The sequence below is a fragment of the Dicentrarchus labrax genome, unplaced genomic scaffold (assembly GCF_905237075.1).
Source record: "Dicentrarchus labrax unplaced genomic scaffold, dlabrax2021, whole genome shotgun sequence".
Lineage (NCBI taxonomy): Eukaryota > Metazoa > Chordata > Actinopteri > Moronidae > Dicentrarchus > Dicentrarchus labrax.
This window is the reverse complement of record NW_026136710.1, coordinates 20,381,915-20,401,508: the sequence shown is the minus strand read 5'-3', so window position 1 is coordinate 20,401,508 and position 19,594 is coordinate 20,381,915. Positions and strand designations below refer to the sequence as shown.

The 19,594-nt window shown below is 40.5% G+C and overlaps 1 protein-coding gene across 2 annotated transcripts; it reads left to right on the top strand.

The window, feature by feature from the left end:
* The first annotated feature begins 1,189 nt into the window (after positions 1–1,189).
* ghrb (growth hormone receptor b) lies at positions 1,190–19,495 on the top strand. 2 transcript variants are annotated; one of them, XM_051411651.1, is made up of 9 exons: positions 1,190–1,378; positions 6,145–6,232; positions 11,729–11,864; positions 13,355–13,533; positions 13,963–14,141; positions 14,502–14,646; positions 15,239–15,329; positions 16,390–16,459; positions 16,832–19,495. In XM_051411651.1, exons 2-9 carry the CDS (start codon positions 6,154–6,156, stop codon positions 17,702–17,704), a joined length of 1,752 nt encoding a protein of 583 aa, XP_051267611.1. In that variant the 5' UTR covers positions 1,190–1,378; positions 6,145–6,153; the 3' UTR covers positions 17,705–19,495. The 2 variants fall into 2 exon arrangements, with proteins under 2 accessions (XP_051267611.1, XP_051267610.1); XM_051411650.1 differs by lacking the exon at positions 1,190–1,378 and having other exon boundaries at positions 6,130–6,232.
* The last annotated feature ends 99 nt before the right edge of the window (positions 19,496–19,594 follow it).

Sequence of the window (19,594 nt, the reverse complement as noted above, 5' to 3'; positions counted from 1 at the left end):
CGCACACACAGACACACAGACATACACACTGTATATAACTAATATAATGTTCATATAATAATAATGTATATATCTTTGATTTATTGTATTGTATTTGAATACTTTGCTTTGGCAATATTGTTTTTTTTTTAAAAAACTTTCATGCCAATAAAGCCCATTTTGAATTTTGAATTTAATTGAATTAAGAGAGACAGACAGACAGACAGACAGACAGACAGACAGACAGGTGCACAGCAACAACAGTAGCAACAACTACACTAATAGTGACTGATGACAGCAACGATGGGGGACAATGAGCAGTGACAACAGCAACAACAGTAACCGTAGCTATAATAATACTTATAATAATAATAACACTAATATCAGTGATATTGGCAATGGCAGTCAAGCAGGACCATGGCAGGAGGCTCCACCAGGATCCATGAGAACCTGCGGAGCTTGGTAACTGAAGGCTCTGGCTCCTGTTCTACTTTTAGAGACAATAGGAACCACAAGTAGCCGCGCATTCAGAGAACGTGGGGTAATAGGGTACTAGGAGCTCTTTCTATGAAGGGGCCTGACCATGAAGATGATGGTTGATGAGTAAGTATTGATTGCAAGATCTGCTCCTCTCCTGTGTGTAATGTTAATTTCTTAATGATCCTTACTTCCTGAAGTTAAGCAGCTGTAGTTAAGTAACAATGAGCAAATATTACTGGCACATTTTTGGGTGAATTAAGTATGCAAGAGTATGGAGTTTATCCTTTACTGGACGGGCCAATTAAAAGGTATTCACTTCTTCAGGCGCCACTACACCACTGACCCCTGTCATGCTACCATGTCATACACTATAATATATGATTATTATTACTATAACATTACTGTGGAGTTAATTTACCATACTTTATATAAGGCACTATTTGCTTTAATCCTTAAAAATATGTCATTTTACAAACTCTAGAGGATTTCTGTGTACAACTTTAATCTGATGAGTAACTAAAGCTGTTGTAAAGTAAAAATGACAATACTGGTGCAATAAGTATGAAGTAGCTTAAAATTCAAATACTTTCCACCACTGTGTTTCAGTCAGTTCTCCTACTGTACCCCACCGACAGATGGCGCTCTTTCTCTGCCTCAGAAACTACAGAGTGACTGTTACAGCTGTGCTCCTGCTCAAAACACACACACACACACACACACACACTCACACACACACACACCGACAGCCAGACAGCCAGACAGCCAGTGTTTCTTCGACAGCGTCAACAGCTATCACGGACCTCGGTGAGACGCGTTCCGGTGCGGGTTTTAGAGGGTGTCCGCGGTCTGTTCAGGGGGACTCTGGACTTCATTGCCGCTGTAGGACTGGGAACAGACTGCTGTCCTCTCCACCACAGCGGTGAGCTGCCTCTTGTCCCCCCCCTGCATGTTCCTGTGTGTGTACGCTGCTGTATGTAAACCGACAGTGTCTGACTGTGTGTGTTTGATCATAAAGTCTCAGCAGTCTCCTCACAGCAGAGCCAGTTGCTGCTTGTTGTTGCACATTATCGGATCAGAGCTTTCAGCGTTTTGTGCACATTTTCTGCAGGAATCTTGCACAATCTTAGAGAGCACACTGGGAAAAACAAGATTTGACCCCAGACCGTGAAAAACTAACTGGGGGTGTCATTAAACTGAAAATACTGTGAAGAATAAGTTCAAGCTCGACAAGCAGGTTTGAATGTGGTAGATACATCTGAGTACAGGTGGTAAAAGGTGGAAAATAACATGTTTTAGGTTCTCAAGACCCCATGAAGTTCAGTTTTGAGGGACTTAATAGTGCAAAAACTGTTTATTGTTGATGTGTTTATGTATTAGAAAGTAGAATATTTACAGCCAAAACAGTTAGTCCATAATCAATCAGTTGATCAACATTATATCTGCACCTATTTGAGAATGATTTGTGTCATTTTCCCAAATAAAAATGCCAAACATTCCCAAGTTGCAGCTTATTAGATGGACGGTCTTTTTCTTTGTCTCATGAGATAATACAACTATAATAAAAAATGTTTGGTTTTAGACGGTTGGTCAGACAAAACAAGCACTTTGAAAGGATATCATTTATTGTTATTAGATATTGTTTTGCCATTTTTCATTATTTATGACATTCTATTGAATAAGCGACTTATCAATGAATCAAGTAAATAATATTTGGTAGATTATAAATTTAAATAGATAATTAAAATAATAGTTTGATGTAGCCCTGAAATGAGTTTGTTACATTTAGCTCAACTGCGTCATACATTTGATGGCTGTTAGTCACATATTATGTTTTAGATAAAGATTTTATATCCAAACATATTGAATTGAATAAATTATGATGCATGGAAGCAGCACCATTAGCTGGTGGGAAAAGTGGAACATATAAAGCAGTTTAAAGGACCAGTGTGTGAGATTTAGTGGCAAAAAACAACAACAAAACAACAAAAACAATGCTGCTTTAACTTGTTGTCTATGACAGCGTCTTTTCAATACTACTACCTGGGAGAGGACACCAAAGTTACACAGTGTAAAAATTGTACGCATTGTGGCTTTAAATGACTGTAATTAATGAAAAGTGCATAATAGAAACAAAATGTTAAAATTAAAACTCCATTTAAAGCCCTGACAATCATACACAGATGTACAGCAATGTTCATTCATTTGTGGGTGGTGCATATTTACACTATCACAGATACATATTGAATCAGATTCTGCAACGAATGAAGTGAAAAAGTTACAAAAACATTTGGCACAGAAGCCTTCAGGCCTTATTTTTCTGCCTTTTACCTGAGATGGCGTTCCCCTGGTTGTTGAGGTATTTGGTCTTGCAAAGTGAAACACATCTGATACAACAACAATATGTTCCCGCCCTGCGGTCCTTTTACATTTGCAGTTTCTTCTCCAAAGCAACCACAATGAATGTGAACACAGGCGCACACAATAGTATCATCATAGCATCAGCAGATATACATATATATATATATATATATATATATATATATACACAGTAAAACGTACATGTAAGTTTTACTGTAAAACAGAATTCATAGTTTCTAATTATAAATATAAAATATCACATCTCAATAACACTGTATTGATTTGTGTTTAAACTCCCAACCACTGGATAGCCGTGTTGTAAAGGTAAACTGAGGGCTAAAAATCACAATATATCGCCTTATTTGCAGTATCGCAATATATCGGATCGTAACCACTGTATCGTGATACGTATGTTATTGTCTGATTCTTGCCAATACACAGCCCTAGTTCTAATGTCCTCTTACAGCAAAGTTTCTAAACCTTTATGTCCCATTACCCCAGTTTCAGGTGCACAAACTGTCACACCCCTCGAGTGTTCAAGTTATCAGGGATACTTTTGGACCTCAAAATGGATTGTATGGAAATACAGTTTTTTCGTTTCATTGCATAAATATCAGAAACCTCCCACTGCCCTCTCTGCAGCTGCAGAGGTTACATATCACAGAATATGTCTTAAATTGCAATAAAATACATAAGAAATGTGACTATTGGCTGCTCCCAAACTGTTATGACCTTGAGTATGTTTGTGGAGTCCACACCTGTTCATTTAAACAGTTTCTGCCATCTGTAGCTTTGAGTGTAGTTTAGTCTATTAGTCTGTCTTATCAGCATGAGAAATCCCAAAGTCTAAAAGCTCGTCTGCCCTCAGCTGCATGGTAAACAGAGATTATAAAGTCATTGTGCCGCGACTACAGCAACGTTTATGTTGGTGAAAATGAAGACTCCCAGCCCTAACGTTGCATATATCTAACCTCCACTTAACCCAACACAAGTAGTGAAAGATTATCTGACTGATGCAGAACATTTGCAGCTTTAAGAGTACAAAAAGCCAGGCAAGATTTATCAGCCAATATTCTACGTATGTGTGTATGGCCTGTGCACAGCAGGTCACACTTAAAAACAACACGTGCTTCACAACAGCTCCTAAAATAGATAACCTCGATTAAATTCAAGAGGTGTTCATTCAGTATGACATCAACAGCTCAGTAATCCTCTCCTCTGATAAACTGAAATGAGCCAATGTTTGGCATTAGTGCTAATGGGCAAGCATTAGCACGTTTGCTTCCCTATTAAGGCTCATTCATTTCAGTCATGTGATAATTTTTTTTCCTGTTCTATCTGCCCCAGAAATCCCTTTTCACAAGGTGGGGTCAAGAACATTTGATACCTCTTAGACACATGATCCTCTCCCATATACCCTCTCTTTACAGGAATGCTTCTGTGACTTGTTCAAACGTTTCTGGCTGTTAGAAACACATTTTTAGGCCATGAAGTAATCATAATGCCAGAAATAAGACAGTTGTTAAGTTGCCACCAAAATCTGAAAATGACATTGCTGTTTGAGTAAGGAGGCTTCTCCAAACAGGTGATAGAGATTTGTGAAATATTTTTAAAAGATATTTTAATAAATCAGGCTGAGAATGTCAATTACAAGATGAAACAACAGACCGGTTGTGATGCTAGATGGATACGTATGGTGCGATGGAACACATGACATGAAACAGGTGAAGTGTACCAGACTTACTCAATATGCATACCCGTCCTTGCAGGGACAACTTTCAACCTATTTTAGTATTATGTGTAGATTAGATTCTTCCCGCGCCCTTGCGTTGACCACACCCAGAATGTAGTAGGGTTGGATTTCAAAAGTGCTTTGAAGAACCCAGTGCTGTTGGCTGGAAGTGTATGTCACATTTAGAACAAACAGTTCACTGTTTCGAAACACTTCTGTCCAAGAAGGATAAACAGTGTGAATAATAACAACTAAAGTGTGTAATGAACACATAAGCCCTGGATGAAGTTGGAGCACAGTATCAGTTGAAGTGGAAGTGCTGGAAGGAGCTGTGATGTATGTTGGAGTGGAAGTGATAATGGAGATGGAAGTCCTAAAAGAAATAAGTTTCATTTCAAGCGCAAAAACTGAAGGAAGGTTTCTGAAAGAAGTTGAAGTGGCAGTTACGTAATCAGTGAAGGGAGCTGAAATGTCATTAACTGGAAAAGCTGTGTGAGAATCAGTTGGACCAGACATTAAACAGACTTAACCTTGCTAGCGCCCCCTAGTACCAAGTCCGTCTAATGTCTGCTTGAGCCCTTGTGTTAGTAGAGCAAGTGGAAGAGACTGTCGGAGTGGGAACGTTTGCTGAATCAGAACTTTTTTGCAAAGTTGATGAAGTTTTTTCAAATTGTGCCATTTCCGTCAAAGATTTTGAAGGCTGGAGATATATTTGCTTTTAACTCACATATCCTGGATCTGTTTGGGCCGTTAGTTGTGCACGTCCTCAGAAATCATCACAACATGCTCGCAACACAAACATGTGGTTAGAAGCCAAGTATACCTCTGGCTTAACGTGATACATCAAAACAGGCATAAAAATATATTGAAGCATGAGTAGAAACATGGCTAAGAGAATTTGCAGTGAGTGAGTAAGGGCGTGTTGATGACGTTACACCGAGTGTAGCTGCTTTGTACTCTTTTCTGCTTGCCTTCATATTGTTGATATCGCCTCTACGTCATCATTACGGATGAGTCCTCCTCCTGCTCCTGCACGCTCTTCCCAGGCGCCATCCCTCCAATAGGGCAGAACACGTCTGGCATGGACAATGCTTGAGTGATGATAAGAAGTACTTGAAGGAGTTAGTGTCAGTTTAAGTGTAAAAACTGAGAACACATATCAGTTAAAGTGTCATTCATTCAAATGACTTGTAGAAAACCAATGAGTGATTTGATATGTAGAAGTCAAATCCTACATAAATCAAAAAGAATGAAAAGTTTAGGAGGCAAAATGATCTCTTGGGTTCCTGTCCTAAAGGGTTCAAAGTATTCAGCTAAATATTTGCAAAGAGGGAACAGAGTTCATCCAGCTGAAGGTTCGGATGTGTGCACTGGAGCAGAGTTTACATACTGAGACGTAAAATCATTGAATGAATGTTTTTATCTGAAACACTTATGACTCTATTCAGGTTTATTATGGGTGTACCCAACCTCACCCGAATTAAAAAAAAGTTGAGGAGCGGTAATGGTGGTAGTGGGCTGGGCCTTCATGTGTTGTGGCTCAGCAGGGTGGACTGCACTGAGAAACTAACATTCACCACATGTTTCCTCCACAGCTCAACACCATGGCTGCTGCTCTCACCATGCTCTTCTTCGTCCTTCACATCTTCACTGCTTCAGCGCTGGAATCAGCCTCTGAGCCAGGTATGTTTATGAATATTGACATTTATGGCAACTGCTGTCTTCAGTTTTCTTGCATAGTTGAATTGGATCCAAATGTTTTCTAATTTGTGGACAGATTTGAGAGTTTAAAGTTTAAAATTCAGTTTATTATATAACATACATTGACATATTGCATTATGTTACTGGCAGCTTTTATGCTTGGCATTGAAGATGCTTTCTTTAACATCGGCTGTCTTATGATGCCAAGATTACCCAATTCCTGTTGATCGATTTTGTTGCGAATAAAATATTGCTCAACACCAGATGGAACAAATTTTTGACACAAATCTGCTTTTAATGGACCACAGGACAATATAAAACATTTGCAAGTGCATAGTTACTGTGCTGCCTTGGCCTTCAAATGAGATGTGTTGCACAACAGTGCTCCACACAGAGCCACATGGAACAGCCAGCGGATTTCTAGTAAAGTGGCTTCCCAGGAATTCGGAGAGCAGAGAGAACTCCACTGCTGAACAATGGAAAGCTGTTTAGAGAGTGTGTAGAGGCCCCCCTTTCTACCAAACAGCCCCTCAGTGACAGTGGAAAGGCTGTTTATTTGCATACATGGGTCGTATTTTATCCACATATATAAACAAATTCTGCACTGACCACTAAAGTCATGCACGGACATCCTGTACTTTGTCTTGTTACATAACACTGTCAGTAATTTGGTGGAGATTTGGATGGAGGACGTGTTCCCCTCTGCTCCTGTTCTCCTGCCACTTGTTCTGTTTTTGTCTCATGCCTTTATATTGTATTGAACTAGGCTGCTGTGTTCTGACAGGAATGTTTTCCCCTGTAGCATAATATGCGAGGGAGAGCTGACTGCGGTCAAATTGAAATAAATGGTGCTTCAGCCAAGTGTAGTTGTTTTAATGCAGACTCGGTAGCAAGTTTGACAACTTATTATAGCCTGAAGATTCCTGAATTGCTGCTTTTATCTCAAACTGCGGATGTTGGCGGCGGTGAATGGCTGCTTTTCCTGTGAGAGACTACATAACAAAAGAACAAATATTGAAATATTTTTTCAATATTTATGATCTAACCGCTATTAGCAGGCAGGAGCTATCAAAAACAGCCAATGCCTGCTGGCTACCTTTTGCTAACTAGCAACGTTAGCTACCCCACTTTGCGTATTTTTACTCACATGATCAATTCCCATCAATTGTAAAACAAATATAAAAAAAAAAAAAACAGCCGGGGAAAGAAGAGCTAACTGCTAACAAAATAAGTGCTAAAAATGTAATATTCAGACAGCAAGCTGCTACTACTGCATATGCTCCTTTAATCCCTGCTGTGATACACAGGTTGCTGCTAGCCATACACTCTCATTACGTAGAGCGGTTTGTAGCAGAAAGCACAAACTTAATAGAGTTGCTTGGGAATGGTTAGCAAAACACTTAATAGCCAGTTTAGCTACATTGGCCCAAAGCGGATAGTAAAACTTTGAAGCTTATTTTGCTCCAAGACTGTATTTATTTTAAATTGTGTGTTCACTGCTGATGTAGCCCAAACCCTGAAGATATATGCCGGGCTTTGAAGCCAGTTTGACGTAATAGTCATACTGTGTTAATTATAACTCCTGGGTCCGTAATGTGACGCCAGAAAAGCCCCCCCCTCCCTCAAGCAAGATAGTTGAGATCTTTAATAAGTCATCTACTCCTTCTGCCTCATTAAAAATTCCAGAATCTATGAATATGAACGTTTCAATCATTTTAAAGTTTTCCTGCTGGACACAAGATGTCACTGTCAAGTCCATTGTCATTGACCTCCAAACTATTTGTGATGTCACAAATCATGCTTGTAAACCCCACCCCTTAAAATCAGATTCTCCATATGCACCGAGAAACTTTCCACTTCCACTCATCAGCAGATGAATGTGACAACATCCTTCTAGTGTGAACATACATCATTCTGCTCAGTGAACATCAAACATCACACTGTAGGAACCAGAAGAAAACCTTTCTTTTGAGTGGAGTGGGACTTTAAGCTTAGTGCTGTGTTGTTTCCTACTGTAGTACTTTTGCTTTGACTTTTTATCAAAGAACCATTTTGTGTTGATGATTCAACCAGGAGAGTTTCATGTACTCTGTCAGCTGACATTGCCTGTGAGAAAATGTCTGGGACTTTTTCCTTTTAGAACACTGGTCGCCAGAAATAACTCATTTCCCAACTGTATTGGAGCACTAGCCGTCAGAGGTACCACTTCTAGAAATGGAATGGTCCCTGTAGGGGTGATTGTGATAGTGTTTTGTTCTCCTCACTACCTGAGCAGCACTGTTTATATCGCTCAGGAAACAGGACATTGGTGCTTAATGTCATTACGTTTCTCGGCTGGAGAGGTTATACTGTCACTCTTCCCTTTCTGTCATACACAAGCTTTATTTCTGTCCACGTTGTGCCCATTAGGCTTGTTAGGTTAGCGAAAGGGTCAGTAATCACTGATGAGAGCATTGTGGCCCTTAGCCAGGGAAGGAAATGGCTTTCTAAATGCAGAGGATGAGGTATTTCCCCCTGAGAGCACTGATTGATCTCTAAACATGTGACTCTCTAAATAACCGTTTGCCCTGTGTGCTCACAGGAAAGCCATTAATGAAGGCTTCCCACCAACACACTGTGCAGATGTTAATAGATGCTGTGATTGGAAAAACACACATTAATTATCATCATGAGGTTGTATAAACAAAGAATGACAATAAGCAGTGTTCTGCCTGATAATTTATGGTATCTGCTGAATGTGTGAGTGAGTCCTTTAAAGGAAATTAATGCAGAAGCTATTTCCTGCCCCCTTTGAAATCATATGTGAAAGGAAACACATCTGCGCTTATGAAAACATATTGAGCGAGGATGTTTTGTTTCACCCGGAAATAGCCTGTCTCAGCAGTACTCAGAGAAAATCATGCTGTAAACATGTTTACCTCGTAGGGTTGTGGCACTGTGCCTTGGAAAGTGGAGTCCTGTAATGAGAATATGTTGTAAATTGATATTACCATCCTGGAAATTGTCTGTGTGCCGACTGTGTTAAGAAAAGTGCTCTGTGACTACTGCTCACATGTTTACTTACACCAGAAGTGAACTCTGCCGGCTCTGTTGCGCAAACACAGCAGCACTTTCTTTGATAAGCACACAAGCAGAAAAATGTACAGTTTGCAAGCTAATCTAGTTATTCTAACCACACTCTCTGCTAATAAGGACCAGATGTACACAGTATATGTATGAATTAGGCATCATAAAGCAATACATTCCTTTTGCTTTTATTCTCTTTAAATACCTTTCTCATGCACTCAGTGGTGGAAGAAGTATTCAGATCCACTAAAAGGCCTTCATTCAAAAATTCACTGAAAAAGTACTGAATTGTCAGCACAATATAAATCCCCAAAACACTTTTAGGTTTGTACACTAGGGTTGTAAAATGTTTCCTGGGCCCAGTATGCCATCTTCAAATTCAGGGACCATGCGTTTTAATATGGAACAATTCGGTGCGAGTCATAAAACTTAATTCTGACTTGTATCAGTAAATCTTTACACCCCTACTATATTATATTAGTAGATTATTTAGTGTTGTAGTAGCTGGAGGAGGTCATTCTGACTACTGAGCTAATATGTTTTGTATGTAATGTAAAATCTGAGAAGTACTACGAACAAACGGCTGTCTACTTGAAATTATTGCAACAGAACGTAATGCGCCGGGAATATGATCTTTATCAACGTAACGTTGATAGTTAACATGTCTGGCAACTTGCAAAATGTTGATACAAAATGTATCAACATAAAATGTTTACTGGCAGTGTATTTTATTTGTTTTCCTGCAATATCTGCTCATATCAACTAAAGCATATTAACACAGTTTATGGTATGGATCCTCACAACTCAGGGAAATACCGTGCTCTTGGTTTAACAGAAAATGTCAAAAATGTGGCCACAAGACATGACAGGTTTACATTTTTAACATGGCTTGACTGAAACCGCCATATTTCCCTCAATCAACATGCTTTTGTTGTCTAAACCGTCACACTGGACCCAGCATGCCAACCCCTGTGATTTGTATGCCCACTATCCGCCCTGACTACCTATGCCGTGCAGTAAATAAACATAGCCCTTCGCACAATTAAGAAAAAATGTATCCACATACAGCCAGTAATCACACTGCCCCCAAAATGCCACACATGTTCCCTGTCACACACGTACCAACTATCCACAAGCCACAAAAATGCTCTGCATAGCTGAGTGTCAAATTGATTTTTCTCGTAATCCTGAGCTAAGCAAAACACAGTTCGGAGGAGGAGTCCAGGATCTGGTAAACAGGTTATTTTTAACCTGTAGCTCCCCTTTCCCTGAAGCGCCCTAAGCAGGCCAGAAGTATTCATCATCTGCTCCGAGAGCTGCCTCTCAGCAGTGAAGGAGCCATCTTGTCCTTGCGCTTCTGGGTACTCAGCCAGCCCAGTCTTGTGTGTTGTTCCTCTGTGAAATGTTGACGTGGTCAGCTGACTGCTGCTGTGCCCAGAATCATTGATCACAACGCCTCCTGGTAATTCAATCAGCAGTGTTTACTTAACAGGAATGTAAAGGGAAAAAAGCTTGCTCTCCTCTTTGTGCAAAGGACAAGTTCACCATCATTAAACAAACACTCCACAGTAACTAGCCATGCAGATCGTTCTCCAAGCAAACTCTATCCACTTATGGAGGCTGTGAGATGATCTTGAAAAAGATAGTAAGTGTACCTTGAGTCAAACCTGCTGCAAGGTTTTTTAGTTTGGCCCATGTCCCATCTGCTAACATGGAGGCAGCGAGCTTTATTTTTAGACTCACAATACACAGTTAAAAGAAAATATATCATCTTTTTCATTCTACTCATTTCTTGTTGCGCCTACATGGAGATTCAGGCTAGTAGTGGCTGATGTAGCCTTGAACCGCTAGCCTCAAACACAAATGAGGAGTGGGCTAGGTCTAACAGGCTCACTCCTTTTTCATTTTCAAACTTGTAGTCTTCTGACATATTTCATTTTTTTCACATTTTATCAGATGTCACACAGCTCCAATGTAAGCACAAAATGCTCCCCTTTAACAAATAAAAGCTTAATGTTTTTCCAAAGGTGTTGGACATAGTATCCATCTTCAGCACACATAAATCAAGTCATTTCTTATACTGACTGCTCTGTGCACACATGGTTCGAGTTTATGCAGGCAGTAAAACAGGATCCAAGTTGTGAGCAAGTGCGTTTCTGAGTAAAGAGAATGCACATAGCTTATTCCACGACAGCTGTGACAGTGAACTCTCCAGCTGCAGCTTTCACGTAAGAATGACTTCCAGGAAAAAGCTGATATTTGCCCTGTGGCTGGGCTGCTCACTGGAGTTAGGTTACAAGTTGTTCTGCTGTCTCTAAAGCGAGGCGTAGCTGCCCTAACGGCAAAACAGAATTTCACAGTATCAAAAATGATGAGATATGTAATTGTTTTCCTCTCTCTGTTTCCCTACAGTGCTCCCCCAGAGACACCCACACCTCACTGGCTGTGTCTCCACCAACATGGAGACTTTCCGCTGCAGATGGAATGTCGGCACTTTCCAGAGCCTCTCTGAGCCGGGAGAGCTCCGCTTATTCTACATGAAACAGATGTAGGGGGAAAAACTTTGTCATGACTAACAGAAATATGTGGTTTCTCTGTGCTTTCAAGGAAATCAGGGTAACAGATAGAAAGAAGCAAACGGGAAAGAGGCTATGGTTTCTTTTTATTTTGATACAACTTGGCAGAGTACAAATAATACATTATAACAAGAGTGACTATCCAGGCTCATATGCATCAAAGATGATAAATTACAATAATAGAAAATTTCAACAATACAAAAACAAATAGAAATCAGATTTAAAAAATATAAAGAAATTTGATAAATGTGTGGGTGGTCTATACATTTTGCATAATTATGGTCTTAGCATCCTATACAGTGCAATACATTTTCACATTTTTAACATTTCAGCTGCCTTCACTAAGAGATAAAGTAATAACTATATTAGTAATAAACAAGTACATGTGTGTGATCCAGATAATAAAAATAAATAAATAAATAAAAAAGAATATTAGGAAGAAACAAAAAGAGGAACCATTGGATTACATGTGTCTGATAAGGAAAGAAGTGTCAAAAAATGCATGTTGGTTTTAGCAAATGTAGGAACTTCAAAAATCCTTCTTCTCTCAGCTGCTGAAGTGACGATGGTCAAGCAGACTCGCTGCTTTAACAACTCAAATGTGAACATTGTTGTGTCTCTGCCTTATCTGGTGCACCTGCTCACTCTGTTGACAAGGCAAAAGTCCACAAGATTTCTTAAAGTTGCTAGTACGATGGAAAGAACAAACCTGACAGTCTTTCAGTGCTTTCTGATTTCCCTACCCTGTCTTGTATTCAGCCCTAAGCAGCTACTAAAGACAGCTTGAAATTATATAGCTTTATTTTATTTATTTAAATCCTGAGAAATGTAGTAAAACAGCAGGGCCCTGTCGCTTTCAGAAAACTTTAGTCCAACAGGAGAAAATGTTGTAATTGTTGAAGACCTTCAGCCATTTGGTGCTCTGATGAGTTTTAGGGCCGTCACTTTTTCAAAAAGCCATATTCAAACAAATTCAAACTAACACGTAATTCATTAGAATTATTTGGAACACAACCCTTGTAGCACATCCCCGAAAAAAGGATTACATTTTGAATCAGAAGTAACCCCCCTCACTCCAGATGCCCGGGTCAGGACTTTCTGAGACACTGTTTAATCCAATTTGGGAGTGCAATCGTACTCCATGAACCTTCCTCTACCACTGCCTTCAGGCCAGAATGTCAGCTTGTTCACAAGATGTCTCATGATCTAATTGGCACATTGGCATGATATTTACTGAGCACATTCATGCTGCCCAGAGGAGGAAAGGGAAACTTTATATCTTAAGCCCCTCCAATGGTAAGGGTCTTAGAATCACTAAAACATTATGTACATTCTGTATACCCTGTTAGGATCTACAGCTAAAAAGATACTCACTAAACTATTTAGAACGGCTTTGTGGGGTAGATTTTCTGACTGAATGAGAGGCGTTTCATCTCACCTCCTTCCTCTCGTCCCCCTGCAGACCCCTCTCTGCCACTTCTAAAGAGTGGAGGGAGTGTCCCCACTACAGCACCGACAGGCCCCACGAGTGCTTCTTCAATGAGAACCACACATCTATATGGATAACTTACAAAGTCCAGCTCCGCTCGAGGGATCAAACCGTCCTCTACGATGAGAACCTCTTCGACGTTCAAAACATCGGTGAGTTTACAGCCTCGCTGACCGCCTGTCATGATCCAGATTAGAGAAGGTTGATGAAAGCGGATTAAAACCCCATGTACAGTTGTGAGGTTTTGCCATATTCTACTGTTTCTTTCCACTCCATGGTTAAAAGACCAGCACAGGGCACTTGGGGGAATATCGCATTCTGTCCACTTACTTTTGTCCAAATAGTTGAAAAAGGCAGTCTAGAGCAGTGATCTTGAGGGATTAGGTCTTTTTCTTCCATCAATTAATTTAATCCATTGGAGGACTTCAACCAACATGCCTCTACCATCCATATATTATACAATGAATTCATGAATGCATGAGTCAGTGTAAACTATAGGACTATGCTGTCGGTTAAAACCCTGAGATTCTTGTTCACTTGCTGATGATACAATTATCCTAAAATTATGTTCTGTTCTACAGTGCAACCGGATCCTCCTGTCGGCCTGAACTGGACACTGCTCAATGTGAGTTTGACCAGCACTTACTACGACATCATGCTGAGCTGGAAGCCGCCTCTGTCTGCGGATGTAGAGATGGGATGGATGATGCTGCAGTATGAGGTCCAGTACCGCGACGTCAGCTCGGACGTGTGGGAAGTGGTGGGTGTCTAATAAAGGTTTTATTTTTCAACTTCAGTGATGTTGTAATTAAGTACCATATTAACTACTTATCAAATACATTTCATGTCACGATTATCTTAATTGTGATACACGATATTATCACGATAATCATGAAAATATACTTCATACATACAGACATCCTGGAATCACTTTACCTTACATTTTGTGAAGAAACATGTATTTCTTGCATCGCAGATCAATAAAATCATCGCATCCCTAGTCTCTAATATACCTTGACTGATTTTAAAAGTAAACTTTTTCTTATTGTATTGAAAGGGGAATGTTTCTTAGAGGAAAAGATTGTGATGCTGTGTTTGAACCTCATTTTCTTCACCACAGACCGACCTTGTGAAAAGCACCCAACGCTCCATTTATGGACTTCAAACTAATGTCAATCACGAGGTCCGGGTCCGGTGCAAAATGTTCGGTGTGAAAGAGTTTGGAGAATTTAGCGACTCAGTATTCATCCACATCCCATCTAAAGGTAAACACTCATTGCAATGTTTACAGGCTGGATGGACAAAGCTGTTACAAATGCTGTTCCAAAGGTTTATCAGTTTCACATTTAACTTGTAGTTGCTGTAGCTCCTTGTCGGTATAAACAAGCCTCTCAATGCTTGCTTTTAGTCTGACAGCTCCCCTCTTTTCACTGTGCATCAGTAGCTTGAATCGATATCGACAAAAAATAGCCCCTATGGTAAACAGTAAAGTAGAAGTACATTTATATTTGTACAAGGTGCTCCTCCATTTCTTTACCTGTAAAAGATGGGAGCCATGAATTGGAAGCAGCATTAAAGGACTTTCTGTCTCAAATGTTTTAGTTAGTTTGGACATAAACAGCACTGTAGTTCTGTAGCTTTAATATAATCATGATGGTATAACAAGACTGAAAGCCGACAGCACTGAGTCTACAGCAGTGCTAGCAGCTCTGTGAAGATGTACTTGCTAAATGCTAACATCAGCATGCTAACATGCTCACAACGACAATGCTAACTTGCCAGTGTTTCGCAGGTATAAAGTTAACCATGCTCAAATAAGTGCAATATAAGCAAAATTGTGTCCATTTCTTCTCCCAGTGTCGAGGTTCCCAGTGGTGGCCCTGCTCATCTTTGGTGCCTTGTGTTTAGTGGCCATCCTGATGTTAGTCATCATATCACAGCAGGAAAAGTAAGTATTTTACAACCATCAGGAGTTCTGTGTGTGACTGTGAGGTTTTGAGAAGCTTAGAGAAATGAGAAAGTGCAGACTGCTGCTCAGTGAGAATCACAGTGTGTGGACGGCTTGACCTTGAAAAACTGCCTCTGTGACTCTGTTATTCAATGGTGTTAAACAGCGAGACTTTCTATACATGTATGCACATGAAGTTAAGTGTGTTTTTGTTGAAGTCAGAAGCTGTCAACTTGTGACACTCCATTACCAACTTTAGTCTGACATTGCCTCCACTCTCATCGGTTTCCGTGGGGGAGGGCCCAAGCGGGATTTGTTTTTCCAAAACTAACTAGAGACCAACATGTTCGCCTGGATCCAACTTCATTTTAAGTTGACACTGATGGTAGTCATGCCAACATGACATGACATGACAACATGTTTTTCCAGGGGTGTGTGTGCAACATTTAGGAGGATATTTTGGCAGAAATAGAATATAATATTCACAGGTATGTTTTATTAGTTTTTAATCACCTGAAAATAAGAACCATTGGGTTTTTGTTGTAGCCTAGAATGGACCAACCAAACACTGGCTCTAGATAGGGTAATGCGTATGCATTTTTGCTGAGTTTCGCAGCCACCATAGTTTCTTTGACACACATGGAATGGGAGGGTGAGGCGAGTTGGTTGCAATCTGCAATCTCACCTCTAGATGCCACTAAATCCTACACACAGGTTGTTTGAGAATGCAGCGGAGTGAAGTAAAACAAACTGTTGTCAGGTGACATTAAGAAGATACAGTCTTATGTCTATGTAAAATAAAAGCCTCGATAGCAGCGTCTATCTCGTCTCTAGCGGTTGCCATTGTCAGTACTGCTCCTCCTTCGTTCTGGTGCAGAGCTTGACAATAGCGTTAGTCCCGCCCGTGGCCCTGATTGGCTTTTTAAACTGAGAAACTGCTTTTTCATGCAATTATGCCAGACCAGAATCAATCAACTTGGTGGAGTGGGTGGATTCAAAGGTCTGGACCCAGGCAAATGTGTTATGTGAAATTTAACTTTTTTTCTTTTTTTCCCTCAAGGTTGATGGTTATTCTTTTGCCTCCTGTTCCTGGACCTAAAATAAGAGGAATTGACCCAGAACTACTCAAGGTATACCACTTTATTCTGAGGTAAAACATGAAGTGAGCTCACCCAAGACAGACAATAATCAGTAATAATCCCTCTGACTGTGTGCAAAGTTGAATCAGGAAGTATGTTTTCGCTTCTAAATAAGTTTGGCTAACCTGTGGGCTTGTTTACAACCTGCTTGTGTATTTTGACCCATCTGACATAGCCTTAGCTATGTCACTGCGTTCCCAGTTCTCAGGGATTTTTTCGATGAGAACAATTTTATATGGCCAAGGCCCCCAAAAAAAGACCCAAGTTGTAATAAACTGGAATTATCCCTGAAGCAGCTGAGCCAACTGGCCAGCTGAATGTGGTCTCCTGAGTGTATCAACTTTTATTTTCTTTACCTCACAGAAAGGGAAGCTGAGGGAGTTGACATCCATCCTTGGTGCTCCCCATGATCTGAGGCCAGAGCTGTACAACAACGACCCCTGGGTGGAGTTCATCGATCTGGACATTGAGGAGCACAACGACAGACTGACCGATCTGGACACTGACTGTCTCATGCATCGCTCCCTTTCCTCCAACTGCACTCCCCTCTCCATCGGCTTCAGAGATGATGACTCGGGCCGGGCCAGCTGCTGTGACCCAGATCTTCAGAGCGACCCGGAGGCGTCACCTTTCCATCCTCTCATCCCAAATCAAACCCTCAGTGGGGAAACATCGTTCCCGACAGCCTGTGAGCCAAACTCTCCAGTCCAGAGCCCTACCGCTGGGGAGCCTCCTTTTGTAGAACCGGGCAGAGAGGTGTTGTACACCCAGGTGAGTGAGGTGAGGTCGTCCGGCAAGGTGCTGCTGACACCTGAGGAACAAACTGAGGTGGAGAAGTCCAGTAACAAAGACGCAGAGAAAGACATTATGGCGGCAAATGAAAAGAAGGAGTTTCAGCTCCTGGTTGTGAATCCAGATCATTGGGGTTACACCTCAGAGCTGAAGGCTGGAAAAATGAGCCCCAGATTGTCCACAGGAGACATGAGTGAACCCTGCCAGACAGGAGGAGATGTGAGTTCTTCAGCGTCCCTTTCGCCTAACAACGAATCAGATACCACCCCCATGTCCCCTCTTCCTCCGGCTCCTGTCTACACCGTGGTAGATGGTGTTGACAGGCAGAATAGCCTCTTACTGACACCAAACTCGACATCTGCACCACATCTGATAATCCCAAAGACCATGCCGATACCAGGCAGCTACCTGACCCCTGACCTTTTGGGAAGCATCACACCATAGATCAGTGGTGAACTGTCCAAAGTTAAGACTATTCAATCAGTTAAACTTGGTAACAGTTTGGGAGATTGACTATTGAGGTTGAGTGTTAAATGTCTCTCCTAAAATAGTTATGGGGCATCTGTGCCTGTCCTGCCACAACCTCTACCTCCTCCGCTCTCCCACTGCTCCCTCTAACAGGGCTGTTTAGTCAACATGGTTGAAAGTTTGGTATGAGGGAGGAAGAGCGCACAACAATGTGTTTTACTGCAGTTGTGGAAAAGAACCTTTCAAAGGGAAATGACTCAAACGGGCTGAAAACTGCCTCAAAAACTCAATATTCATCTAAAAAACAGGTCCACAACACTACTTATTAGAAAACTATCTCTGTTAAAGCTGCATCAATCAATTTCGGGTCACTAGGGTACAAAAAAACCTCTGCAAACTGACACTGCTAATTGGAAAACTGTTTTGCCATTTACAAATCCAGGTGACAAAGACACACTCTATCTTTAATTTGAAGTCATGTTTCTGTTAATGAATGCAAGTCGAATATTCAATATATTGAATAGATCACTATTCCTTTAAGCTCTGGTTTTATCAACTCTGGCTGCTAAATGCTCCGCTCTCTTTGTCAGCTAGTTGCTCATTTTGCCGTTGCAATGAATTAAAAGGGCTAAAATGCTGCAGCGCTAAACCTGGATTATATTCCCAAACGGACGCATGTATAAACAGCTGTGGAAACTGCAGACACATAGTAGTTCTGTTTATACTACTTTCTGGAGTCCCCTGGAAGGACCTCTGTAGCTTAATATTGTAGCGGTCCTTGTGGTCACAACAAACTGGATGTATGCAGTTCCTCAGGCACTGTATAATCCTGCCTTTAGAGGTAATTCCTTGTGATTTTGTCACTACAAGTACCACCTTTCACATTGCAGGTAGTCATTTCATTCACCATTAATAGAAAAGTATTGATTAATGCAGCTTTAAGTTAGAGTACATTTTTTAAAAGTATATTTTTGTCGCCTTTATGATAATGACAGCTGAGGATGGACAGGAAAGAGGGTTAGAGAGAGGGGATGATACGCAGCAAAGGGCCACAGGTTGGATTTGGACCCTGGGCCGCTGCAGCAGGGACTTGGTACGTGGGTCACCAGCTCTACCCACTGAGCTATCCAGGGCGCCCGAGTTAGGGTACATTTATTTGTGCTCTTACATGCTTTATTCCTAACATTTTGTACGTATCAAAGGGTTTCATATGTAATTGCTAGGCTATGTGAAAAAATGTCCATAAACATAAATTAATCGTGTGTCCTTTTTTATGAATCCAACATTTTTATGCTTTCCATGAGGTTTTCGGCCCTTTTCAGGTTTTTAAGACCAATACTAGCGCAATGAATGTTACTTAATCATTCAGTAATCCATTGCTTTTTTGAATATTCATGAATAATGTCTTATTGGGTTCATATTATGATGTTGCCAACAAATGATGCATAAAGCATGAGCTGTGTGTTAAAGGATCATAAAATATTAGATGTGTATCTTACTTTGATGCCATTACACACCCTGGTCTTCATTTGTGTTCAAAACTTTTTTAGAGCTGACAGACAAAATTATTTGGATTGTCAGTTTTTTAGTATTCGTTTTAGATGTGCATGGACTATAAAGGTTTTTATTTTTAATTTAGTTTCTGGTTAACAGTGCATAAAATGCAAATTAAAAGTCTGGGGTACATGGTCATCAATGTTGAATTTGTACAGGTATTGTATTTTAAGTGTTAAAGTGTTACAAAGTTACAAATAGACAACTTTCATACTTTTGCCTTCGTCTGCCTTTTTTAAAATTAATTTCAGCTATTTTACAAAACATTGCAAAGAGCACACTACTATACTAAATTAGAAGATACAGTTGTAG